This window comes from Labrus mixtus, chromosome 24 (assembly GCF_963584025.1).
Source record: "Labrus mixtus chromosome 24, fLabMix1.1, whole genome shotgun sequence".
In the NCBI taxonomy this organism is placed as follows: Eukaryota; Metazoa; Chordata; class Actinopteri; order Labriformes; family Labridae; genus Labrus; species Labrus mixtus.
Window position 1 is genome coordinate 4,235,177 of NC_083635.1, and position 26,088 is coordinate 4,261,264.

Below are 26,088 nucleotides of genomic sequence, written 5' to 3' on the forward strand. Positions count from 1 at the left end.
TCCGCGATTCAAAGTCAATTTTCAAGTCATCCACCTGGCATCATTTTACGAACACGCTTAGACCAGGTCTGGAACACCGAAGACGAACACAGACGACTACGACACAAACACTGCGCGAAGATGATTCCACGAGCACATACGTAAGACAGAGAGAGTGAGCGGATGGCGAGATGTCCTACGGCATGCTGGGACACAAAGACGGAACACAGAACAGACCAAAGAGATGAAGGGACTCGGACTCGGACTTGGACTTGGCGGGGCAGTGTTTCAATGATGGACATAAAACACAGCATGTTTAAATTCACAGTGAATTTAAAGGTGACAATGCAATGAGGTATGATCATGGAAATAGATGCAAGATATAATACTGAGCTAATGAACGGCTATAAAGCTGTTCTGCTCTGTCTAGTGTGCAATAACGTTCATTTGCATAGACAGAATGAATGCATACAGCATGCATTCATAAAATGAAAACATCTCAGCATCTTAAACACATTTGAACTGTTTCTGCCTCCAATAAATCTTCATTAATATTTCAAAGAGACTGTGAGAGATAAACTTTTGAGTGATGAATAATAACCTCTCTCACCGATTGGCAGCTTCAGTTTCTTGCGGAGGGATATGCGACGGGATCTGGAGCGGGAGCGGCGGTCGGTGGTGGTGCCGGAGTGGGCGGTGGTGCACTCCGAGGTGTCCTGCTCGGACTGGCTGCTGGTGTCGCTGGCGGCGCTCTGCGACTTGAACATCTTCCTCCAAAAGTCCTTCCGGCCCAGGAGAGCACCGGGGATCTGCTCGTCACTGGAGGGAGAGGAAGTGGAAGGACTTGAACACGTGCAAATATCTTTCAGCACCTTTTACCAGTGTCGTTTGAGAGATTTCATTCTTTTCCTTTTTTTTCGGGGACAAAGACATGGACGCTGAACAGGACAAACATGGTGCTATATGGGGTGGGCACTCACTGTTCGGGGGTCTGGGGGGGTCTGCTGGAGATGTAGCTGCGACACTCATCTGCAGCACTGGACACCTGACCCTTCTCCCCGGACACACCCGCCTCTGACCTGCACTCACACACACACACACACACACACACACCCCCGACACACAAATAAAGCGCTCAGGCGGCCTGATACAATCATGTGACTCTCGAGTTATTCCTACAGTCATAAAGAATTAAACAAAGCTTAAGGCTTAAGTTTAAGATTTTCTATAAATGAAGATCAAGAATTGATTCATCTGAGTTGATTTATGGCGTTTTTGTCACGCAGTGGACAACAGATTGAATTTTAAGGCAAATTTTATGAATCCAAATTTAGGAATGGAAACATGAACCTTCAGCGTCTCTAATTGGCTCTTTCTAGGGTGCCATACATTTTCAGTGATATTGCAGAGAATCAGAGCCTTCAGCTATTTTCTGCAGTAACAGAAAACAGCGTTCATCATTTTCAAATGACATCAATCAGTCACTCAAGCAAGAAAAACAGATGCAGACGGGACATAAAATAACTTAAAAAACTCAAAAACAGCTAGCAGTGATGATAAGCAGAGCTACGACGCCTTTTCATGTATTTCTTTTTTTTTTTTTTACTTCTTTGTGATTGGACGGAAAAAAATGGGGTCATTTTAGACCATTTCTGGCCACTGATTGGCCAGTACCTCCTAGGTCCGGGCTGTTTGGCCTCCTCCTTCTCTTCGGGTTTCTTGGTGGTGGCGACCTTCTCGGCGCTGTCTAGGAGCGCGCTCAGTGCCACCCTGCGGAACACGTTTCCATGGGCCTCTTTAATGAACTGCACCAGCTGACGGATGTCGCAGTACAGACCCTGTGAGGGAGGAGGGTGGCGCACAAAGCGAGAGTGAGGGAGGTGAGAACGGGGAAGAAAAAAAGCTCGGACGTCGACTCAGGCTTATGTAAGTTCAGACTTAAACAGAGTGTATGTTTGTGTATGCATATATGCAGAAACGGCTGGTGTTTGTGAGGAAGTGTTTGTGAAGGATTCAGCTCCAGCTTGTGAGTGGGTGGCCTCTGAATCGCTGCCATAATAAAGCCTGCCTTGAAAAGTGTGTCATCTTCCGCCAACGTACACAAGTCATGCCAGCCTGGAGGCTTTCAAAAACAACTCAGTGGTCAGTGCACCATGACGCTATGAATTGTATCGGCATTTACTGTTTTTAAGTCAAGAGAGAGATTTCCAGAGCAATAACAATAACTGTTCCATAGTTTGGAGTAGTAGCGTGAGTATTAGTTCTTTTCATAGTTTCTGCTTTGGACTCATGGTAAGTGAGTAGATGGCGGCTAAGACGTTTAAATCTGACCTCGGTGAGAATGAGTTTTTTCAGTTACACTCTTTTTTTTAAATACTGTGAATACATCCAATTACACGATGAGATTTCAGGGGGAAGCTGTCCTTAAATTGTCGTCAAATTTCAAGTGCTGCACGAGCACAAAAGGGCACAACAGAGAAAATGCCAATAACCTAAACACATTCAAATTAAGTAGCTGTCATCAGTTGGAGGACAAGTTACCGTTATCCACAGATCAGTTGTTACCAGTCTGAATTAATGTGTAAAAAACTGACAATTTGAAAAATGATCTGTTCTAGAAGAGACCTGAGAATAGTCCAGGTTAATGTCTTAATTCACAGATTGAATTAGTTCTACTTCATCATTTTTAGCCAGGCATGAACAAAGGCTGTGTTAATGATTGTTCTTGAGGCTCAGGCGAAAATGATTGTTCAATTATTCAACAACATCCTGCAAAAATAAATCAGAGAAATCTGAATGTATTGGGAGTGCGGCCGATATTTGGATCACAGACTGAATCAAAGCCACAGAGGCTTACGGGGGGAAATAAAAAAAAAAAACAAACACGGAGGCAGATGGACGGATGATTCCAAACACCACTCACCAGGTTCTCAGGGCTGTGCAGCTCGTGCGTGGTGGAGGCGCAGCGGGTGATGAGCGACTTGAACATGCAGCCCACCACCACCGCCTCCATGTTCTGCGCCACCGACTTGTTGTCCCCTGTGGTGAAGTTGTTGCCGAAGCCCGCCTTGTCTGGAAGCAACAGGGAGGCGGGAGAGACCACGGATCACACGGGGGGAGGTTCAGTCAGAACATTATTGACAGGCTTTTATATCAAAAACAGTGAGCCCATACAACAGGGAGGCACGGGGGAGGGGCAAAGGAAAAAGGGTCCATAAAGCATACGGGGGAGAAGCAAACTGAAAAGGATTCTGGGTAGGGGATAAGGAATACATGCAAGTGACTAAGGCTTGTACAAAAACAAACAACAACAAGGGGCTTATTCTCTTGGTCCAGTATGATTAAACGTACTATATGCAAAAATAGAAGCCTAAATTTGAAGTTGCAGGCGAGTTTTGTCACTTTCGGAGAGAGTAAAGGGTGCAGCAATGGAAGCGGTGTCTTGGGAAGGGTCTGATTGGGTGTCATCTTGATGCTAATAATATCATTAACTGTGTTTGATTGATTATTGATCATGTGTATCTACCGATGTTTCTTTTTTTCGCCCTCCTGGACCTCTCACCTGCACTGCCGTACTCTGCAAGAGAAAAGAGGCGGGGCACAAGTTGATTGACAATCAGACCAGCACAGACATGTACGCCGTGTCAGAAAGGACGAGGCACCCCCACCTCCAAGCGGAGGCGGACCGGATACACACACAGATTGTGAATATAACACACACTCCATAAAACGTAACAAGGTGCCCTGATCACTTTCAGATTGAAAACACTCATCATTTCAGTAACTTGCCAATTGTACAGTTTTTTTTTAAAATATGCTTCTGGTGATTATAAAAACAATTGAATGAATTTTAGTGCAAAACTGAATTGGCATGTACAATGTGTCTCAATGCTCAGCAATAAAGCCGCCGATTGAGCAGAGATGTAATGGGCAAAGCTTTGGATTGGCAAGTGTACAGAATGGATGAGTGAGTAAGGAAGGTAGGATTCAGCTCATTAAGGTGGATGGAGAAAAAGAGGAGGGATGGAAGCAGGAGGAGGAGTAGGACGACAAAAAAGGGACAAAGACAAGCAGAGACAAGTGGAAGGAGGAAGGGAAAAAACAGATATATAAACAGGGATAGCGCTGGAATGCAAAGTCAAAGTGCGGGGTGAGACAGCAGCATGAAATTTGCCGCCAGACTTTTCTGTTGAAATCATTGAAATTGAAAATCCTTCAGATTCTTTTTTTTTTTTTTTTTTTTTACGACTTAACAAGATTGTAACAATTGTAAAGTTTTAAAAAAAAGGTTGATTTTGTGGTAAAAGGTTTTCATTGGTTGGCCCATTAGGTCCAAACTGTGATACTAAAAAAATCCCATAACTTTTCATTAGGTGCTACCAGGAGGTTTGATTTTTGTCAAAGGTTTGAGTTGGTTAGTTTGTCCAAAAGGAAATATCTAAAAACAAGTGAAAGAAGTGAAAATAAAATCCATATGACTCGTCCTCTAGCGCCACCATGAGTTTAAGTTTTCTTTGTTAAAAGTTTTGATTTGGTTTGTCCAGTCAGGTCCAAACCTAAATACCCAAAACACATCCGTTAGCACCACCAGCAGGTTGATTTTGTGTTAACGAGACTTTAAAACTAACTTGAATCCACCACACTAACACGCACACATTAACTGACTTTAAGCAGCTTTTTTCCTAACATGTTCATTATTTTAAGCTAATTGTTTTTAGCCTGCTAGCATGCTAACATTTGCTGATTTGCAATACACGCAAAGTGTTGCTGAGCATGATGGGAATGTTATCTGGTTATGACAAAAGCAATGCAAAATAAGCAAATGTTAGCATTGTTACAGACTATTAATAATGGCAACATTACATGTGAGCACTGCCATTGTGAGCATGTGTGCATGCTTACTTTTGCCAGAGCTGCTAAAATGATTTCTTATCTTTTTTTCTGATATTTTGCTGACCAAACAATAAATCATTAAATTGAGATAATTTTATATTCAATAATAATTAGAATAATTTGTTATTTGCATCCCTAAGACACAACATACTAACTCTTTTGTAGCATCAATTTTAACTTGATTCTTTTCAGCATCAAACCCTGCTGCACTCTTATTGTGCATTTGCTATCAGGGCGAATGTACTGTGTGTTGCGATCTGCAGCCGGTCCCAGTCGCAGCTACACCACATACTTACTGTCAGTGATGGGCTCCATACAGAAGCCCAGCAGCGCATGCAGGAAGTCCACAATGTTATTGAGAGAGTCTTTGTTGACGTACTCGCGCATTGTCTGTCGAAACTGCACTTTGTCCAGCTTGTACAGGCTGGTCAGGCAGTTCTGGGCCTTGGAGAGAAGAATTGGAAGAGTGAATGTTAGGAATAAAGTAACTTTGAGTTATAAAAAATATACCTGAAGTAGTCTTTTGGCTGCTTTCTTTGACGATGTTGATGAGTGAAAGATAGCAGCTGTGGTGGTTTTGTTTCTTCTACTTTTGGCTTCTCTTGTTTGACATGAGCAGCTAAATTAGTAACTATGCACCTCAAATTGAAAATGTTGTTAGTGGAAAAGATATTCCGCATTTTTGTCGCCAGATTTATTCAGAAAATGTCTTCAATCTCAGGTTTTTATAAAGATTAGAAAATAGGAGAAGACCATGATAAAATCAGATCGTGAAGTGTGTTTCTTGAAACATGTCCAAAAGTGAATTTGGTGTATTGTTACATCCCTGGTTAGAATCTCAGCTCAGATCCAGAGTTGGATTTGTTTCACTTTCATGCAACTTTAATAACACCTCAGAAGCAATACGGTTAATATTTAATAGTAAATGAATATAGTGAATAATGAATGAATGAATGTGTGTTGTCTATTTTTTTGTATTGTATGTCTTTTAAAATGGACCTTGAGTCTAATAATAAAAGTTGATGATGATGATGATGATGATAGTATGTTCAGCATTAGAAGTGTGCTGACTAGTGGAAACAGCACACACAAACAGAAGAGGCTGACCTGCATCCTGAGGCGGTCTCCAGACAGACCGCGGTGCCCCTCGCCGCAGCCGTAGGCGCAACCCAGCGACTTGACTATCTTTATCAGCATGGTCAGAGCCAGGCGGTGGGTGCTGAAGCCGGAACCCTCGTCCTGTTTCATGAAAAGGACGAGGAGTGGATCAAAAAGGTGTTTCATTTGAAACGTTTCAATATCAGGCAGATTGGATCGTAAAAACACACCTTTTTATCATTATCCTTGTTATTCTTCACATCATCCCTGCTCCCCTGTCCACTCCCTCCACCGCTTCCTCCTCCTCCTCCACCTCCACCGCCATCCCCTCCTCCGCCTGCTCCCGCCCCGGGGACAGCCCCCCCTCCCTGAGCACCTCCGAGGCACTGGCTGGAGGAGTCTTTGGCGCGCGCCTCCTGGTTTTCCTTGTCCCCTTGCTTGGACAGTTTCTTGCCCATGCCGGGGACCACGCCAAGCTGCAGCAGGCAGTCGATGATGTTGAGGGCGGCGTCGCAGATCCTGGAGCTGATGTCGTGGCTGAGGACGGCGTAGAGAGCCCGCAAGACAGCCTAGAAAAAAACGACAGAGAGAAATAATGCGTTTAAATGTTCTTCATTTTCTGTAGCTTCAACTGAACGAGCAAGAACTCACCGTGAGGTCCAACATGCCGTTCTTCAGCACAAAGTTATTGGTCCCCTCGATGTTCTCCCCCTCCTCCAGACACGAGTAGTTGATGCACGAGTCGGTGAAGCTGCGCGGCAGATTGGCGCACGCCAGAGGCTCCACTGGGAGCTCGGGGACGGTGACGGGGTTGCAGAGTTTCTTCATGTGCTCGGTGAAGAAGTCGGCATAGCCAACGTTGAAGGAGGCCACCGTGGTGTTGAACGCTGCCATGGTGATGGTGGAGATCTGGGATCGAACTGTTTGGAAATACTTCTTAGATGTATTAAAAATATCAGGTGTGCAAACCTTAAAAAATGTTACCCTCACCTTTACTGTATACGAAAGGCTTCATGATCTTTTTTTACAAGGTTAGAATCTGCACATGCAGCAGTTCTTGTCCTCTCTTTTTTTGCATGCTATGAATAATAATCACTACTGGACACAATATTTATGAAAGCCAGCATGTTTATCAGTAAAATGCAGGCAGTGTGGAGCAGCGTCCAAAGCCCGCCCCCTTTTTGATGTTAATTAGCACGATTGCAGAACTCTATCTGTTATATAATCCTGTTTTATTTCTGCCTGCCAGGCCTCAGTAGAGCAAGAAGTGTAATGTAGCAGATAGAAAGTTGCATGACTGTACTTTTCTTTTTTTGTATTTTATATTTAAAAAATGTTGCAAATGGAACACTGCGAGGCATTTTCTGTCATTTGATTTTTACAGCCGATGTTTTAACGGTAATCCTTCTTTCTAGTCAAAAATAAATGTGCTTAACTTTAGAAGCTCTTACATTTGGAAATGTTCCGACTTGTGTTTATTCAGGCCTTCTTTTTTTTTTTGTTGCTGTTGTAGGAATGTGTGTGACTTCTCTCTCCTTACCCTCTTTGACGGTGTTGTCGCTGTGGCTGTTGGAGTGGTCGGGCATGTCTCGGAGCAGAGAGTGATGGGAGTGAGAGTGTTTTGCGCTCAGGCTGTCGGCGTCTGCCGCCGTGTCTGTGCTGCCTCTCCGGGTGAACTTGCCTGGAAAGGACAAAAAAGCAGATCAAATTTATATTTGCTTCTTTTTGCTTGGATTTACTGAGCATTTCCTGAAACTCTCTACATTTAACATGAGCTAAATTAAAGCAGCAGCAGATAAGCACTGTGGCTTGATAAACCTTGGTAATAAATAGAAAGGAGGCTCTTAGGGTTACAAACTCTAAATCACAAAACAAAATGTCTCTCCGCCTTGAGCATTTGAATCACACTTCTAGGTCTGAGATAATTAACCTAAATGAAGCGATCTAAATCACTCCAGACAGATCTCTCTGACTCACGAACTGGGCGCTGAAAGAAGAGAAATCAAGACTGAAAACTTGTGACATGCTGTTTTTTTTTTTCCTTATTAACATCATTCTGCTCACCCATGATGGTGGCCTGCCATCCGCCGCGGTCCAGAGCCCGCCGATCGTCCCCCAGGCCGGAGAAACTTCCGAAGGAGAAGGTGCTGCGGGTGGGCGAGACGTCCAGGTGGTCCTCGTGGAGCAAGAAGGGGACCCCCATGCGGCGCTGACGCTTCTTCCCCGTGTGATGGAAGGGGATGGAGCCCTTTCTCTCGCGGTCCTCACGGCGATTCTTAAACTTGATCGTAAAAGGATTCCCAGTGAGAACTACAATTCTCTTAGATGTATGTCTTTTAGCAAAAAAAAGTATTCTGAGCCTCTTTTTGGAATTTACAGTAGAAAAAAAAACAAATTCTAAACACTTTAAGAAACATTGACAAAACACAAAACAAGAAAAAAGAATCCAGCAAAAATGTTGCTTGTACTAGTCGTATTTGAATCCGCTCAAGTTTAAATTTGCATGTTAGAATCTCAACCTTCTTAAAGATGTTTATGCCCAGGTCGGAGGCGAGGTCAGGGACTGCCTGTCGCCGCAGGTTGGTCAGAGAAACCCTCGCAAATGTCTCAGAGCTGAGAGATTTTCCCTCCTCGTTGCATTTCAGGCTCATATCCTGCAAGACAAAGCAGAGGGTAAAAAAGAAATCAGGGTCAGTGCAGCCTGGACATCTAGACGACTACATTAATGCATTTTTTTTTGTATTTTAAACCACATAAAAACACACAAAAAGAAAACATTCCCCCACCTGAGTCTTGTGTGTGTTGACCAGAGAAGGCGTGGCAGCCACCATGGAGCTACTGCGCGGCCGAGGCAGAGGCGTGACTAAAGGCTCGGGTACCCTCTCAGGCCTCTCCTCCAGGATCTGCCTCAGACGCTGCAGGTAGAACATCAGGGCCCAGTGCACGCCCTCCTCCGTCCAGTGCGGCTGCAGCAGACAGCGCAACACGGCTACGTCGAAATAAGTGGCATAGCGCGCTCGCTGGGCGAGGGAGATGGGCAGGCCGGCCGGGGCCGATGTCCTTGAAGAGAGAAGAGACAAACATAGTCCAGGGTGATTGTGTTTTATTACTGAACGGTTTTGATTGTTATATTACGGTTGAAAGTAATGACTGACTGATCAGATTACACCGGAAAAGGTCTCCATTTTTGTTTTCTTACACGTGTGACTATGTTGTTTTATAGCCAACGAGACCACTGCAAATTCAAACAAGTCAAATGTGTTGTAAAAAGTCACAAGCAAGCAGGACGTGTGGATGGGTAATAAGGAGGCACTCGAAGTCAGTGAAATGTGACATCAGATAATCAATAGACAATTAAGAATTCATGAAAAAAAAGGCCCACAATGCAACACAAACTGGAGTCTTTTCATGCTGTACATACACTGCAATTACATTATGCTATGGCCTTTCCTATTGTATTAGTCTGTCATCAACTCCCGCCACACTGCTTCATTAATAATGCATCAAAGGAGGATGGTAAACAAGGGCAGAGCCCCCCTTCAGCATCGTCGGGAGAGAGAGGGAGCCTAAGCCTACGTGAGTCCACTATAAATAAGCCTGAATGAAGGTCAGCGGCTGGAGAGCAGTAGAGCGCCCCCAACTGTGGAGAAACATATTGATACCATGAGAGAGAGAGACAGAGAGAGAAAGAGAGCGAGAGAGAAAGAGAGGAGGGGGGGAGGAAACAGAGGGGAAGGCATTTAATCTTAGCCGTCGTAATAAATGGAGCAGGAAGAGATGGTCGATATCTACATGAATCACTTCGAGAGCGGACAGCAGAGGCAGGCTGTATCATGTTTCACCGTCTAGCCGACACACACACACACACACACACACACACACACACACTCAGACACACACACACACACGCTCTGCCTTCTGCTGTTGTGTCAGGTTGCCACAGAGACCGAGTGACGACAGCCACCCCGGGCCTCTCAGAGGAGAGGAGAGGAGAGGTGAGGAGAGGCCCAGCCCCCCGACTCCATGCGGTAGGAGAGCTGCAGCAGCCATGGGTTGCCATGGAAACTGCCTCAGCATCAGCATCACCAGCGTTAGCGGTGCAGGATGAGTAAGCTGCATTAATCACAGGAGCTGGATGGTTTTATCTGGGGTGTCACAGTGCAGAGGTGCGAGAAGAAGAGGATGAGAGTATAATGTAACTTCAAAGATCAGAAGCCCCGCCCCTTTTCTTGAGCCTAAAAAGCATCAAATTAATACTTTCTTACAGTCAAATCCCCAGAAAAGTCAAAATCTCTTACTGAATGTCTCATTTGCATTCAGCTCACTTTCCTTCCACACATCAGCTCAAATTCCCATTTCAAGAAAGCAATTAATCCATCATTGTTGAATGTGTGCTGCAAAACAATAGGGATAAATCCCCTCTGCCTCTCCTGCATAATCATGTGGCTGCTCAAAACCCCCTTTTGGTGCTTGAGTGTATCAGAATAACACTAGCTCGGGGGAGGGGGGGAGTCAGGCTTATTTTGACTTGCAGCTGGTTGCTGGCTGTCAGGGGGATCATCAGAAGCACTGGAGTTTGGTTGTCAGAACAAGTGGAGCAATGACGAACCATGAGCAACGAACGGCTCACAGACCTCCGCCATGCTTTGCAACCACATTTTCTGGGGTGATGACAGATCGGGCATGATGAACTGTAGGACAAAACACATCCCCTAAGAATGTGCGTGATGAACATGTCCAGCTGAAGACTCTGCAGAGCCACTGTGGATCATATCCTTGCAGTTCTCTCATTTTTAAACCAGAAATGATGCTACAAAAAACGCGACATAAACACGGCCATACAACAACAAGAATCCTATCACGTCAGTAATTAGTGTACAGATGGGCCTCCGATATTGAAAAGGAACAGAAAGGCATGAAAACATCTTCTGTTTTCCCTCCAGCCAAGCCGGTCAAACCTGCCTGCTCCGTGCCAAATCAAGCACAGATTGAGCCTTTAGTCTGGCACTAAAGTCCAGAAAATGCCAGACTTGCCGTGGGCAGAGCAGATCAAGCCTTGCCATGTCACGCCAGGCCAGGGACACTGCCAGCCTCAGACATGTAGCACATTACTTCAGCGTAATTACCCTGTTTTGCGGGCAAAAGTCAGATGCTTGTGTGATGCTCTGTTTGTGCATGCGTGTGTGTTTTGACTGTAGAGGCAGCACTGCTCGGAGCTACGTATTACACAGGGGGAAGGAGGAGCTGTTCATATATACGCCTGCTCTCTGACAGGCGAGGAGTGGAGCGGGCTGTGTGGTGCAGTGTGCCGTGTGTTACGACAGACGCCGCCGCGGGGAGAAATGTTTAGCCATCAACAAGACGATGGCACCGACCCGGTGTCAGCGCGGGTCACTGATAAATCACTCGTCACACAACTGGCTTATTTGGTGCATCACGGACAAATTATTCATTCAGAAACGCTTTCAGGAACGTTGTGTTTTAATCCTGATGAAAACTACTCTGATGTTTAATAGATGGTTTCACAGCATGATGTCACTCAGTCAAGATGCTGGGAAGGACACGAAGCGGGATTCTGCTGTGTGAATAAAGTGAATGTGTTTTAAAAGCACATTTTGGTGCAGTTCAGCATAAATTAGCTCCACTGGATAACTAGGGTTGTCACGCTGCTAGATTTTGACCTCTGCAGAACTTGTGCACGGGAGTTTGTGTCACAAAACCAGCCAAAGCATAAAAGCTTAAATTTAAAAGTACAGAGTGTTCTGACGAAAGTAAAAAAAAAAAAAAAAAAGGGTCATGGCATGTGTGGGGAAGTAAAATAAAAAAATAAAAAAATGAACACTAATGAAAAGTGTTTTGGGTTTATCATGCTCACACTTCCCACCCGCAGTGTCCTTGTTGCATGTTCACTCTTTATGACACCTCTTCCTCCTGCTGTCTAACCACAGGCTTGATTTAGCATGAAGCTTCAACATGACGTCCAAATGTGAAATCAATGGCACACACACATGACTGCCGTCTCACTGACTCTCGGGGGTTAAATTGATTAAAGCTGCTCACTTTTTCTTGGAAGGGCCTTTCACCGGTGGGGGTTGCTGCTGGGAAGGGCCACCTTTCTCTACAGAGTTACCACGACGACAGCTCTGCTCACCGGCCGAGGGGGAGGAGGAATCTGATTGGGCGGCTTCACAGACCACCTGGAAGCCCTGGGGGTAACAGAAAGATGGACAGATAGCGTAAATAAATCCTGATAATTACAGGCGCTGAGGTTGGAGTGAGGGTTCTTGTCCTAACCCCGGCTAACCACGCTAATGCTCCCGGATGGCTCGTGCTAATGAATATTAGCAGCTACCCTCAAGGGGATGCTGTAATCGGGGGGGGGGGGGGGGAGGGGGAAAAAGCCTCACACTTTTTCCTGAACACATTCAATCAAAATGTGGAGCAAAACCACACAGTATCTGAGCTAAAAAAAAAAAAAAAGTGCACACTCACCATGGGACCAGGGTTGCCAGATCCACAGGGGCTGCACTGGTTGTTGACTGGGGAGTTCCTCTTGGCTGTTGAGACAAGCATAGCGGATTACACGTCTTAATTAGGAACAAACACAAATAGATTAACTCTTGAAGGGAATCTATACAGCTGTTAGTAAGGATTCCCCCCCCCCACCTGTGACAATGTTTCTGACAGGTTTAATGAGAGCAGTGAAGGCAGGGATGTCCGGCTGTCGGTGCTCCCACATTGGCTGCCATATCACTAAACCGCTGGCCAATCGGAAGGTCAGATCAGACTCCTATAAACAAAAAGTGGATTCTTTTAAAGCAGTTTTGCACACACAAAAATTCAATTATTAGAAAATGCATTTGTTATTAATCATCTCTCATTACACTACATTCAGCTGACTTGCTAGGATTTTTGGCAGTGTAGGAGCAATAGGCCCTTTAACAAGTTTCATGACTCGAAATGTCTCCAGATTTTCCTGGTTTCTGATTCTTGTAGGGTGATTTATGGTTACTAGATAGAATAATTTATTGACCACTTGGGAGGATCAAGTGCTATCCCAAGGGAAATGTCGCTTGACCCTTGTAGTTGTTAGAACACACAGATCAATGTGAAGTTTAATGTGAGCCATCTATATCTTCCAGTACAGCTGAATGAAAGTTTTGCTTAAAATGTCATAGAAAATCATTCCTTTTACAATAGAAACTATTTTTTTTTCTCTCGTAAGAGTCCAAACTGAGGCTGAATATGTTTTGTTCCATCAGGTAAATACCTTTATCCGATGTATAAGAGGAGCAAACAGGAAGACAAACAGCTCCACCGTCGCCATGCTCTTGTGGAACAGCTTGGTCCGAGCGTGTTCATCCTCTTCTGGCAGAGACCCGCTGTGCTGCGGCCCAGACCCCCCGAGGACAGAGCCGGAGCAGGAGCCCGGAGCCCCCGGGGACGATCCCTGGTTCCCTACTGGCTGGAGGAAAGCGCTGCTGCTGCTACCGGCGGACCAGCCGTGGCCCAGGCTCGGCTCGTGGTTGCACTCCTGGGCGGCCTCGAGCAGCATCCAGTGCAGCGTGTGGAGCAGCTTGGTCTCGGCCACGCCCAGTTTGTCCTGGTGGCCTGTGGGGGCAGAGGTCAGGGGTTAATGGTGAGTGCAGCTTAGTGAGGTGATGAATGGGCAGCAAGAAGCTCTGGTGTTGTGTGTGTATCATTGGAGCTATATGTTACGATATATCTACGTTTTGGTCATTTTTCAGCCAGTTTAAAGAATTACTCGACCTGTTCTTGGGCTTCAAATCATTATCATATATATATAATTACATTAATATAAATATATAATAGTAAATGCATAAATTCATTTATAAAAATGTATTTTTCAAGGGTACAATTTCCAGGTGTAAGGATGGGATTCCTTTCCATTTTGACGTTTGAGCTGTAACATTCAGCAAAACAAAAAAAAGTAAACAAAAAAGACTACAAAGGGAAGCTGAAGAGCGGCGAGACACCTTCAGTAACAGCAACAGTACAAAGAAGGAGAAGCGCTCTGATATAGAGGCCATCACATAACACTTGTTTAAGCTGAATTAATGTCGGTTGTTTAATTACCTGTATTTCTTTGGTGCTGGTAAACATAAAACTATTTGATTTGGGGCTTTCTGGGTAAGGAAATGTGATGTTTCTTCTTGTTATTACTTATATAGACCTACAGTGTTATTGTCAACAATCAAGAAAATAGCAGGCAGATTGACCCCAATAAGAATTTGAATATGCAACCGACACATCTTTTTTACTCTTTGAGTGCATTTATATCAGTGTGTTAAAATCTGTAATGTGAATATTAGGTTTACTCCAGATTTTTCTATTCTTTGTTTCCAACAAGACTCCAGGCATACTGCCCTGCCTGGCTGTACTGTAACTGTCCTCTGACTGTAAGAACATAAGTTGGGTGCTCTGTTGAATGAGGATAACCCTGAGAAGGCTGTCAGCTCGATGCCTGGAGCGGTGCTACTGTGTGTCCTGGACGTCCTCACCCAGCTTGTTCCTATTCGACAGCAGGATGGAGGTGCAGTGGAGTACATGAGGCAGCGCTGCCTGGACCAGCTCCCACCGGGAGATGCTCTGGATGGCCTCTGACAGGGCCGGTGACAACCCGTGGAGCTTATTCTCCACCAGCACCCGCTCAAAGGACTGGGGAGGCAGCCAGAGAGAGGGAGAAAAAGAGACATCAGCCACGATCTAAAGCTGCTTTCTTTGACTATCTAAATGTCCCACATGGCCCCCGAGCGAGGCAGCGCCTGTGGGAGAGACAGAGGCAGCTCTGTTTAGATCCGAAGGGATCTGGAGAAGCCGTCATTATGAATATGAGTTTCCGAAAGGTCTGGCTCCGGGGGTAATAGGAGGAAACAAGGGGAAAAACTAATTTGCTAAATGTAAAATCAAGAGCCCACTTGATTTGCAGGTGCATTAAGGTGAAAAGAGATTACTGTGGAGTAGAGGGCGATTATTTTTACTGCATCACGCACATTTGCATTATGAAATTACTTACCACGCAAGATGCTTCATACTGTTTTCCCAACTTTGGACGCAGAAATGCACTGAAACGTATAAATAACATGCTCCAGTGAGATTTTAATAACATAAATGAAGGTTAAACCTTCAATGTCATCTTGGTTTTTTTTGTTGTTGTTGTTTTTTTGTTTTTTTTTAAAGAAAACATGCATTACCATTCAATTCACTGCAGATAATCCACAGAATATTTATTTTTCCTTGGCCCGCTTGCAGTGTTAATTTGTCTTACAGGTGTGACATCATGCAATCTTCAGCCTTTCACATTTGCAACACACATGCAGCCTCCCCCTCTATTTAATACATCAAATCTCCTCACATATACACAGTTTGAATTATAATAACACAAAACATCTGTTTGAACGCCTATTAGGGTTAGAAATGCAGATGTCATGTCATGTATCAGACACCGCTTGCTGTCATATCATTGATCCTCCGTATTTCCAGCAATGCCAAACACCTGTTATCATTTGCCACTGATGCTCGCACTAACCTGGTTTGCCTCCATAGGAAGGTCTGGATGGGAAACGGTATTCCTTTCCCGCACTCCGGCTCGTTCTCGTCCAGGCTTTTCCTCTTCACCATTTTGCCCGGGTGCTGCCTTCCTGCCTACCCGCCCGCTTGTGTGCGACCACCGGGACGCGCGGCGCTGGCTGCTGGCTCTGCCCAGGTGACCGGCGAGCTTCTCCTCACGACATGATTGGGTTCGTTCTGCGGAAAATGGCTGCAAGTGTCGGTCGATCGGCGGCGATAGAAAGACAGGGAGAGAAGAGAGAGAGAGAGAGAGGGGGGGGGAGAGATAGAGAGAGAGAGAAGAGGGTGGGTGGGTGGGTGGTGAAGAAGGGAGAGGGAGACAGCGCTCTGATTTCAGCACCACCCTCACCGGACAGCGACAGTTGATCGACGTGCTAATTTACTGTCGGCGGAGCTTAAAGACGCAGTGTGCAGCTGGGGACAGATGTTCCTCAATTCTTCCATTAAAAGAAATGCTACAAACAGCTGTACACACGCACCCGGATGGTGCGTTCACCTGAGGGATAATCCGCCATTTGACTATCAACAGGTTGTTTCATAACCCAGGTGGTGGACAAGGTAGTCATAGCTAGAAAAGAGACCACAATTAAGGTTGAGGTGTGTTAAGTGAGAGAGCATCATTTTAAATTGTAATAATTAATTTTGGTAAATGCCTCAACCACCACTGGCACTTGATAGCCAACTTAGCATTGTTAATTTAAATGGAAAATTAAAGTACAATAGTGGAAGATAACGCCAAGTTTTTTTCTTTAAAAAAATAAAATAAAATAAAAAGTAGAGGAATTTCCCTCAACAAAAAAACTGCAATTTTAAAAATGTTACAGCCAAACTAAAACAGTATGTCAGTGCAGCTTCATTGTAATTATGTTAAAAATACCCTGCATACCAGCCACAAATATAAAATGTTTTTTTAACAGGTAGTTAAAGTATTCACAAGCATTTACACTAGTAGACACATTTTGAAGGAAATACAATTATTTTCTCAAAAATGATACAAGACAAGAGAGTGAATCAGTTTTTATTTTCTTTATTTCTGTTTCATCCTGTAGGAGCATTTGTCATCAGTACGTCTCAAACATCGGAAAAGTGTGCACACATCTACAAGGTCTTTTAAATACACTTACACAGGCAAAATGTAGGACTGGGGGGAGGAGGGAGGCGAGAGTATAGGAAGCACAGAAAACACTAGAGGTATAACCGACATCAGGGGAGGTGGACGGGGAGGCAGAGGAGTTGTACAATGGTGAGCAGAGAAATTAGTTTTTTTTTTTAATTTAACATCTTTAATATGATTTCTAACAGCTGCAAGTTGAGGGTGATTTCTGCTTTCACTTCCAGAAAAGTTTTGTCCTACAAAAAAGGGCCAGGTAGCTGCTCTTTCACTGGAATGTTTTCATATAAAGCTTCCACTTTTTAAACTCACTTTTGGCTTAGTCGCCCATTCAAAGAAACATTGCACAACTCTGCAAAAAGAAGAAATGTCACAGAGCCTTTTAGGGAATCTGTGTATCTGACCTTGAAAACTAAAATGCATCCACTCAGGCTTAAAAGTTTAAGAGTGCTCCAAATAGATCTAATTTATGTATCATTTATTTGCCATGCCAGCATAACAGCATCGTTGTAGCCTAATAAAATCACAGCGCTAATGTAGAAACCGAACAAACAGAGCAGCCAATTGGTTTGCATTAACAAGAACTATTGAAAAGCTAGCCTTTTAGCAACACAACTGCATTAGCTTACGTGCTAATAAGCCAGTGCAGCCACAGGGAATGTACAAAAAACTGTAACAACTTCCACTACAGTGACATATATATAAAAAGAAAACACAATTTGTCCAACAATTCAGCACATATCAGAAAATCATGAACCAACCAACCAACAGAATTCATGTCGTCACATTAGCATACATGCTAATCAGCCATTCTTCTGCAGGAACAGAAACACGCCATGTCCACTCACGCAGTTGTAGCTTTAAGACGCTGTATCTTGCATCCTTTAAATTCTGGATGGAGATAATATATGAGTTGATTTTATTGGAGTGGGACGTGATGCTTTACAAGCTACAAAAAAAAGACAAAAAAAAACCAAAACACTGTACAATCGTAAAAACCGCTCAATGCCTTCTCAGACAGAAACACCCGCTCAAATCGTAACATCCTTACAATCAAGCTAGGAAGGACAAAACAAAAAAATCCCATATTTCAGTGGAAAAAAATAATTACAAAGAAATAAAGGAGTGGCTGGGCATTTTCTTTTTTTTAAGGGAGTGAATGGAGAATGATTCCGTTTCTAAAATCTTGCTGGAAGGAATGGAAAAGCCGTTGATGGACGAGAAAGTCGATCAACTACAACTGTGGGATCGAGAGTAGGTGTCATGTTGCGTTTAAGGACCGTGGGAGAACACTGGATGAGTGAATGATAGGAGGAGGAGAAGTGATGGTGTGGGGTTTTTTTTTTAAAGGGGGGAACCGAATCAGACAGCTCATAAGCCCTGTTTGGCGAGGGCGGCGGTGACGTCCTGGGCCAGCGTGGAGAGCTGCGGTGACTCCAGGTTGATGCTGCCGGTGGAGGACAGACGAGGGGAAGTGCCACCCGTCTCGACGCCGGGGGAGTGGGTGACGATGATTTCCGCGCCATGATCCACCCGAGCTTTGGCTGTTTCACGGAAAGACAGTTTGTGGCTCTCGATCTGGAGGAAAAGCTCGAGTCAGGCATGTTTCCTTAAGGAATCTCTGAGCGACACATATTTGTATTCATTTGATTTATTTGTTACCATGACGTTCCCGCCTCCAGGAGTGTGGCTGGTGTTGCCCAGGGAGCCGATCTTGGGCTGGGCCTTGTCTTTAAAGTCCAGCTTCACATTCTCAATGCGCACGTTGCCTCCGCCTGGGGACAGGACAGTCAGGGGGAGAAGAAAAGTGTCAAACCCGAGAGGCATCAAGAGTACCCAAGAGTATATGAATGATTTTGAGAGTAGAAAGTTTCACTCGTAAGTTTCCTTTCAGAAATTAGAGCTAAAAAAAAATGCTACAGCTGTTGTTGTTCAGCACCTGGTCTGTGGCGGATGTTGGACATGGAGCCACATTTGGAGGTGACGTGGCTCAAGTCGATCTTCTTGGTCTGGATTTGGATCTGCAGGTAGCAACAGAGAAACACAAAATATTTTAAATAAACAAGGCAAATCTGAAGATAAGGGCAGACTGGGTCGATCAGAGGCATCTGCACAAGAGATTTCAGTTCCAGTGAAGGGGGGGGGGGGGAGGGTGTAGAAGGAACTGCCACACAGCAAACAGGATCTACAGGATGCTACGGGGAGCAGGTGCTTCAATTAAACTTAATTGTCCATGGGTGATAGGAATTATGGTGAGTACAAACACAGTTAAAAAGACAAGGAGACATCCCGGCTTGCTGTGTTTACACTGTGCACAGACACTGTTTGTCGAGCATGAAACACACATTAAAGATGAATTCAATGTGCTTTTCTGCTGAGTCACTCACGTTTCCGCCTCCCGCCGCGTGTTGGATCTTGTCCAGGGAGCCACACTTCGCCTGAACGTGGCTGAAGTCCAGTTTGACGCTCGGGATCATGACCTGAGAATGACAGAAACATTTTCTATTTTTTTTTTTTCCCCCAGGATCACCATGTCGGTTTCTCAAAACTGGATCGAGGGAGAGCTTAAACATGTCCCACTTCCTCCCTCCCTTCATGCTCGAAATAATCCCCCAAAAAGTGTCCCAATTTTAAATCCACGACTTATCAATCTGCCGGCGCTCACTTTAGCACGAGGAGAATTGAATTGGACACTGATCTAGAATTTAAAAAAATAAAAAAAAAAGATGAAGCTCTTTTCAGAGGCATTTATCAGACTGAGGAAATGTGCTCGTTCAGCGCTGCAGCCATTGAGTCTTGATCTTGTCCCTGTTTTTTTTTTTTTTTTTTTTAGAGCAGAGTTGTTAAAGCAGCCTGAAGCATATTTGGCTTTAATTCCCAAGTGCAACATCTTCCATGCTACATAAGAACAACACAATAAATACTTCAATTGCACAAACTAAAATCATGTTTCAGAGGAGTTTAGAGTTTTTCATCCTGTTGTCGATGTAACATGGACATCTTGCACTTAGGAAATAAACCTGCAGATGTGAAGACAGATGAACATATAAAAGCAGCGTGAGAGAAAGTCTCGAAGATCCAGCTGAAAAAAAAAAAGAGGAAGAAAGAAAAGAAAAGGAAGAGAAAAGGCGTACATACATTGCCTCCTTTGGGCGCGTGCCTCAGATTATCCTTGGAGCCGCACTTTGACTGAACATGACTGAAGTCCACCTTCTCGTGTAAAATTTGAACCTAAAACAAAATTGGATCATAAAAAAAAAATAGAAAAATCTATCTAATGTGCCTTGTTTGCAAAAGTGAGCTATCAAAGTGTCTAAACATGCATTTTTATATTTAATATGCTATGAATGAGCTTTGTGCTTATGTAGAAAATGCTGGGAATGTTGGTGGCTTAGATGGGATTGTTTGTCTCTTTCCTTTGATTCAGTCCTTTAGGATTATCATTCACTGATTATGTTTACATGCACACAAATATCCCACTAAAGTACCCTGGGTAAACTGGTTTTTAACTACGTGAACGCATGACATCAACCTTGATGCAATATGCATATAACCACTAGGAGCAGTGTAGGGTTGTTATGGTGATGAGGTCAGATGTTGCAACATTGGAGACACCAGAGAGCCGCTACAACACTGGCGGAAAGTTTTGAAGAAACGTTTTTCTGATGAAGTATGCAACTTCTGCCGAGATCTGAGAATCGACAGAAATAGCGCCTTGCATGTCGCCATGTTTGTTACATTACCCATGGCCAACAGTGTGCAACGCATGTGTTAAGAACAGAATGCACATTTAGATATTCTAAGAAGATCGTCATGCTGATCAGCTCATATTGCATCTTGACTTTTCAAAGTGTCTGTTTTGGTACAAACAAAAGCATGATCCCTCCCTGGCTTCCTACCAGCAACATGTTTTGTAAAAAAAAACTAAAAAAAAAACTGCAGTTTGTAAGGTGGCCGAAACTGAAACTGTGGGAAAATGCTGCTAAAAATACAAATGTTCAGTTTGCAAAAAAGAAAATCGGAGCTTCACATAACGCAAAAATGATCTCATTAGTAGAGTTAAACCTTAGTGTGACACTGAATATATGATACACCTATGACTAATTACAAGTGCAATTTCAAATAGGAGGGAAGATGGAAAGGTTCGAGGAAAAACATACAGAGCCCTGACAGCGAGCCTTCACGACAGTCTACACTGACCTGACCTGGATTCTCCTCACAGCTTTTCTCTAACCTGCACTCAGAGACACACACACACACACACACACACACACACACACTTTGCCTGTTTCTTTTCCTCCCTCGCCTGTAGCTGTCGCAGCACAGACAGCTTCAAGGTCAAGCAATGACAAAGCACTAAACCCAACAATAAATCAAACTAAAACTATTATCTATGTGTGTCCTTTTTGAACATACTACAGATGACATCATGACTCCAGGTACGGACAATCAGAGCATGAATCACAAGCTGCATTGAAGAATCTTTTTTTCTAGGAATAAAGAAAAGATGTCACTGGTCTCGACTCTTGCGTGTTGTTTTTTTATACGTTGCAATATGATACCATAGTGTTTAGTATGATTCTGGTCGCCTTGGTTACCTCTGATGGAGATATTTCATGTTTTTTTCTTACTTCTTTGAAAAATAAAACAATAGAGTCAACATATAAAAATATAAATACAGAGTTAGTACAATAAAATATTCACTAAAGTTTAGGTTGAGTTTCCTCATTAAGTAGAATTTTTGAGATTCTATTTTGTTCTTTACACTCTCATTCAGTGTTATGCCACAGGGGAAGGGTCCTGAGTATCAAATGAATATGACTTTGTGAGGTCAAAGGTCTCTAAATCATCCCTCCAACGTGACATCGGAGCTTCAAACTGTGCGTTGCTGAGCTGCAGTTCATCACAGACCGTCCTTCACAAAGCCTTTCGTGCTGCTCCTTCAAGCCGTGAGTCACCCAGCTTCATTAAAAATTTCTGCTCTGCCCGATGTCACATTTCTCCACAAAGAAGGAAAAGAAGAGCTGGGGGGGGAAAAAAAAAACCTCAACTCCTCCATCCATCACAGGGTTAATTAAAGGTCTCATCTCTGTCTGTTGCCGTGGTTATGTGATACATATTTCTGTAAGTCTACATGTCTTTTAATTTACCCTTCAAAATGAGTACTTCTTAAAAACATGTTAATTGAAATTTGAACTCTCCTGGCTCTTTTTGGGGGATGTGGCGTTCAAGTGATGTGTTTGAAACCATAAAATAAGAGTCTAAAAGTGACTGTAGGTGATATATTTTCCATTCTTTGCCCTTGAAGCAACTTCTCAATAAGTAATTCAGACTGCCTGCAATTATTAATACTCAGAGCCGGAGGGAAATTCCTGCACAGTGTTGACGAGAGCAGATCCCCGGGGCCATTATTCTGCAGGTTGAGTCTACCTTGTGAGGAACATTCTTAGGAGGAGAGCTATCGTTTGTGTAAATTTGCTCCTCAGACGTCACCATATGGCTTGTTGTGCATTCTTTTTTGTAGACATGGAGGACTTTAAACAGAGGTAAAAAAAAAAAAGAAAAAGGAGAAGGAAGACAAAAGGGAAAGTCAGGGGAAGAGGCCGGAGGCAGCCGGTGACGGTTCATCGGGACTGACAGCAGAGAGGGAGAGAGGACAGCTGGAGGAAGAGACGGCGGCTTTGGAGTTAGACAGTGAGTGAGCGAGACGATGTGGGAAGAGATATTAGAACATTGTCTGACATTTCTATAACTCACAGCAGAGGAAAAAAACACAACAGATAAATCACTTTCAACACTTCCATTTTCTATCTCTACAGAAGCTGATACCAGTGTGCCTGTATCTGTCAATGGACGCTTCACAGTGGAGTCACATTATGAATCAAATACTTTTTTAAAGCTTTAAGTCTGATGCATGAAATGTAATCACTTCTATGTGTCTTTTTGACATCATGTGTTTTTGATTAGTAGTGTATTAATATCTATCTTTAACCAGTACTCTAATCAAGGTGTGAATTATAAAAATATGTAAACACAAGCAAATCCACTTACTCAAACACACACCAAGCTACGCATATGTTATATGTATTGAATATTGAAAGCATTTAAAGCTTTTTAAATACACTTAAATATTGAGTGTATTTAAAATGAATAGTATAACTTTATCTGTGCTGCCCCCTTGTGGCAGAATTCAGAAAATGCATTACTTTTTTTTTTAAATGAAGTGTGTGACTCCCTGCTTTGATGACATGTTACCTGTCCGCCTTTTGGCTGGTGCTTGAGGTTGGATGTCGACCCGATCTTGGACTTTACATTCTTCAGGTCAGGCAGGGGCTGATTGAGGACCTTCAGCTGCCGCTGGGCGGAGGACGGGGACTTCGGTGGGGTTCGGATCACCGCCACCTTCTTCTCCTGGAGGACGCTGAAGGACTTGGGCGTGTGGCTGCCGGGGGTGCGTGAGCCAGGAGTGCGGCAGGAGTAACTTGGGGGTGTGCCGGGTGTGACGGCGGTGGAGCCAGGGGTGGAGGCGCCGCTGCGGACTGATCGGGAACGAGCCGATTCTGTGCCTTGAGAGAAGAAGAGATTACAATGATGAGAGTGATTTTATTTTTTAGAGACAGAAAAAGGCAGACAGATGGAACAAGGCAGGAAGACAGAAATAGAAAGTAAACATCAGAGCAACAGATGAATTAGAGTGTGGTGAGCTTTATCTGCTTTCTGATGATGAGGAGGAGAAATGACACATGGAGCTGTGAAAGCTCCACTAAACAAACAACACAGGTTAAACAAAGGAGTGTGAAAACACACACAGGCAGCTGGATGCATTGAACACAGGTGGCTTCTTGTTGCTGGGATACTGGTGTAAGACAAATGGGATTCTAGAGAAGCACGTAGCACCTTGTTATGTTTCCAACCTGCTCTCTGATGACGTAACTGCAGGTTTGGTAAGATTTGTTGAGAAGTTGGACTAAATTAGAATCAAAGCTGAATAAACAAGGTTGCAAAATCAACTTATTTCTAATTATTTCACATTTTAAGTCTTAATGTTTCTAATTTCACTCTTTTACTTCAGTTAATAATACTTTCCCCATCAGTTTTACTTCCCATCATCCAAGATTTATTATCCCATGAATAATGAACACTTAATTCAACTCCAGACTGACTAATTTTGAGTCAGATTTTGCAATATGTATAAACTTTACCCCCCTAAAATAAGCACCTTAAATCACAATTTGGACATCAAATGAAGCCACTGTGGTTAGCTTTTCTAATATGGAGAGCTATGGGCCAAAAATGAGCTACTAGGTGGTCTACCCGCCATACCTGTGGCTCTTCCAGACCTGTTGTCCGCTCTGGACTGGAACGCTTTGAGAGGGAAGAGGTAAAATGAAAGAGCAAGGAGCAAAAAGAAATCAGGAGAATAAAAGGGCAGAAGGTGTAAGGTGGTAGGAGTTAAAATTGAATAAAATGATAAACAATAAAGTGTCTGAGTAAAGTCATTAGTACAAGGGGAAAGTGAGTTCATTCTGGAGGCAAAACAAGCTATGCTGCAAATGTGTGTGTAGTCTCACAGGTTGGCCTGGAGGGGGTGCTGTTGTCGTCCTGTTCAGCAGCAGGGATGTGGCGCGTCAGAGACTTGGCAGGCCTGGGCAGGGACGACCTTTTCTCGGGGCTGCGGTATGCTCTCTCCTGAGTGAACACACATGTATAAAATGTCAACACAAACACAACACTCGTTGTCACTGCTTGGTTATTGCTTAGTCGTTCACAGGTCGTTTCTCGATCATTGCTTTGTCATAGCTGATCATTGCATGGTTACTGCACGGTCATGGTCTGTTAATTGACTGGTCTTTGTTTGGTCCCTGGGTGGTCACTGGACTTTTTGTGGTCATAGCCTGTTCATAGCTTGGTCACTGCTCGTCATGGCCTGGGATTTGTTCAGTTGTCACTTGACGATTGTGTGGTAATTGTTTGGTAGCTTCTTAGTAAAGCACTGGCCATTGCTCGGTTGTCACCTGATCATTGTGAGGCCATTTTCTGGTTATTGCTCGGCCATTGCTTAGTCAGTGTGTGGTCATTTGTTCTTTGCTACCAGCTACCTACTACTTTAATGTCCCCTCTTTTTACCTGCTCTCGAACAGTTTTTGGCAGAGGGGCCTTGCGGGAGCATGCAGAGGCAGGGCGGGCCACATTGAACTCCGCCTCCTCTGGAGGGTTCCGTTTAACGCTACAGGCAGAGCTGGGCCTGGGAGGCGGGTATTCAGCCGCCCGGCGCTGAACCGCCAGCTTTAATAGAACAGCCCGTGTGGGACTCTGGACCAAAAGCCAGGACAAGAGGCGGGGAAGCATGCAGATTCAGGATGGAGGGAAGATGTTGCCAGAGAGCAGGATGGGGTGACAAACAGATGGAGAAGTTTGAGATGGGATGGAATGGAGATGAAATGTACCTCTATGTGTTTTAAGCAAAGTTGTCAGCTGAACATTAAGAAGTGACGGTCATGTGTGACTCAATGATGATTTTTAAGGAACGCTAGACAAGTTATGAGATGTTTAAACAAAGGACACGAATGAAAAGATGGAACTTGTGGAGTGGAGTGAAATGGAGTCAGAAAAAGACAACATTTGTGGAACAGTGGTTGGAGGTGGTTTGTGAGAGCCCCTTTGACCTTGCTTCACTTTTTAAGCGAAAGACATGCACATGACCTTGTCTGACTTCCCTTGCATATATTCATTCATACTCACAGATTTTCTCTGCCAAGAATGGGGCAAGCAAAGAGGCAGACATGCAAGAAAAAAATAAATGCAACATACAAACAAAAAACAAACACGTGCATGCATAATTGAAAAAGAGATTATTAAATGATTCATGCAATAAATCCCACGAGAGAAAGTAATACTGTACACACACATAAACCTTCATTTAGACACTAACACAATAAGGAATGATGATTGGCACAGCACTACTTACAGTGGTCCTCTCCCTGGACTGGTGGGCCACGCTGAGGGGCTGATGGCTTTCCATACCTATGAAGAAAGAATCCAGCTGTAATGACCAATGTAAACCAGCAAGAGGAGACATTTAGTAGCGTGTATTTTCACAGCGAAAAACCACACATTCACATTCACACCTGCACTCTAACAGTCCAAAGTGTTTGCTGCACTGTGTTTGCTGTAGTGTTGCAACAGCACCCAGATTGTCAGAATCAGTGAAACAACCTCTATAGATGTTAAATAAGCAGCCGTCACTCATTTGTAAACCCTTTCACAGCAGCTGAGCACACAAACAACCTTCGACATGCAACTGACGATCAGCATATTTTCATTCAATTGGCAGAAAGTGAGCAGAAATAAACATGATTATGAGGCCGAGCAGGAGAACAAACTCCATGTTTGACAGAAATAAAATGGGGGAAAAA

The 26,088-nt window shown here is 43.9% G+C and overlaps 2 protein-coding genes across 23 annotated transcripts in view; both read right to left on the reverse strand.

Moving 5' to 3' along the window:
* Positions 1-15,769, reverse strand: part of LOC132959453 (protein unc-80 homolog) — a 39,291-nt gene extending 23,522 nt beyond the window's left edge. For 9 of the 17 annotated variants that reach the window (XM_061032448.1, XM_061032443.1, XM_061032441.1 and 6 more), the window contains exons 1-20: positions 15,521-15,769; positions 15,008-15,056; positions 14,493-14,649; positions 13,241-13,581; positions 12,637-12,760; positions 12,463-12,527; positions 12,031-12,176; positions 8,757-9,030; positions 8,490-8,624; positions 8,035-8,251; positions 7,511-7,651; positions 6,622-6,890; positions 6,201-6,539; positions 5,980-6,111; positions 5,169-5,316; positions 3,506-3,556; positions 2,903-3,051; positions 1,654-1,817; positions 960-1,058; positions 590-798 (exon numbers count right to left, since the gene is read on the reverse strand). In XM_061032448.1, coding sequence (XP_060888431.1) covers positions 590-798; positions 960-1,058; positions 1,654-1,817; positions 2,903-3,051; positions 3,506-3,556; positions 5,169-5,316; positions 5,980-6,111; positions 6,201-6,539; positions 6,622-6,890; positions 7,511-7,651; positions 8,035-8,251; positions 8,490-8,624; positions 8,757-9,030; positions 12,031-12,176; positions 12,463-12,527; positions 12,637-12,760; positions 13,241-13,581; positions 14,493-14,649; positions 15,008-15,056; positions 15,521-15,612 — 3,301 coding nt within the window. In that variant the 5' untranslated portion in view covers positions 15,613-15,769. The remainder of the gene's footprint in view (positions 1-589; positions 799-959; positions 1,059-1,653; positions 1,818-2,902; positions 3,052-3,505; positions 3,557-5,168; positions 5,317-5,979; positions 6,112-6,200; positions 6,540-6,621; positions 6,891-7,510; positions 7,652-8,034; positions 8,252-8,489; positions 8,625-8,756; positions 9,031-12,030; positions 12,177-12,462; positions 12,528-12,636; positions 12,761-13,240; positions 13,582-14,492; positions 14,650-15,007; positions 15,057-15,520) is intronic. The other 8 variants (XM_061032455.1, XM_061032453.1, XM_061032454.1 and 5 more) reach the window with 2 other exon arrangements.
* Positions 15,770-16,572: 803 nt separating this feature from the next.
* LOC132959415 (microtubule-associated protein 2-like) overlaps positions 16,573-26,088 on the reverse strand; it is a 48,994-nt gene continuing 39,478 nt past the window's right edge. For 4 of the 6 annotated variants that reach the window (XM_061032403.1, XM_061032402.1, XM_061032407.1 and 1 more), the window contains 9 exons: positions 25,641-25,696; positions 24,244-24,361; positions 23,996-24,037; positions 22,928-23,238; positions 19,811-19,903; positions 19,060-19,152; positions 18,612-18,693; positions 18,335-18,447; positions 16,573-18,250 (listed from right to left, as the gene is read on the reverse strand). In XM_061032403.1, coding sequence (XP_060888386.1) covers positions 18,044-18,250; positions 18,335-18,447; positions 18,612-18,693; positions 19,060-19,152; positions 19,811-19,903; positions 22,928-23,238; positions 23,996-24,037; positions 24,244-24,361; positions 25,641-25,696 — 1,115 coding nt within the window. In that variant the 3' untranslated portion in view covers positions 16,573-18,043. The remainder of the gene's footprint in view (positions 18,251-18,334; positions 18,448-18,611; positions 18,694-19,059; positions 19,153-19,810; positions 19,904-22,927; positions 23,239-23,995; positions 24,038-24,243; positions 24,362-25,640; positions 25,697-26,088) is intronic. The other 2 variants (XM_061032404.1, XM_061032405.1) reach the window with 2 other exon arrangements.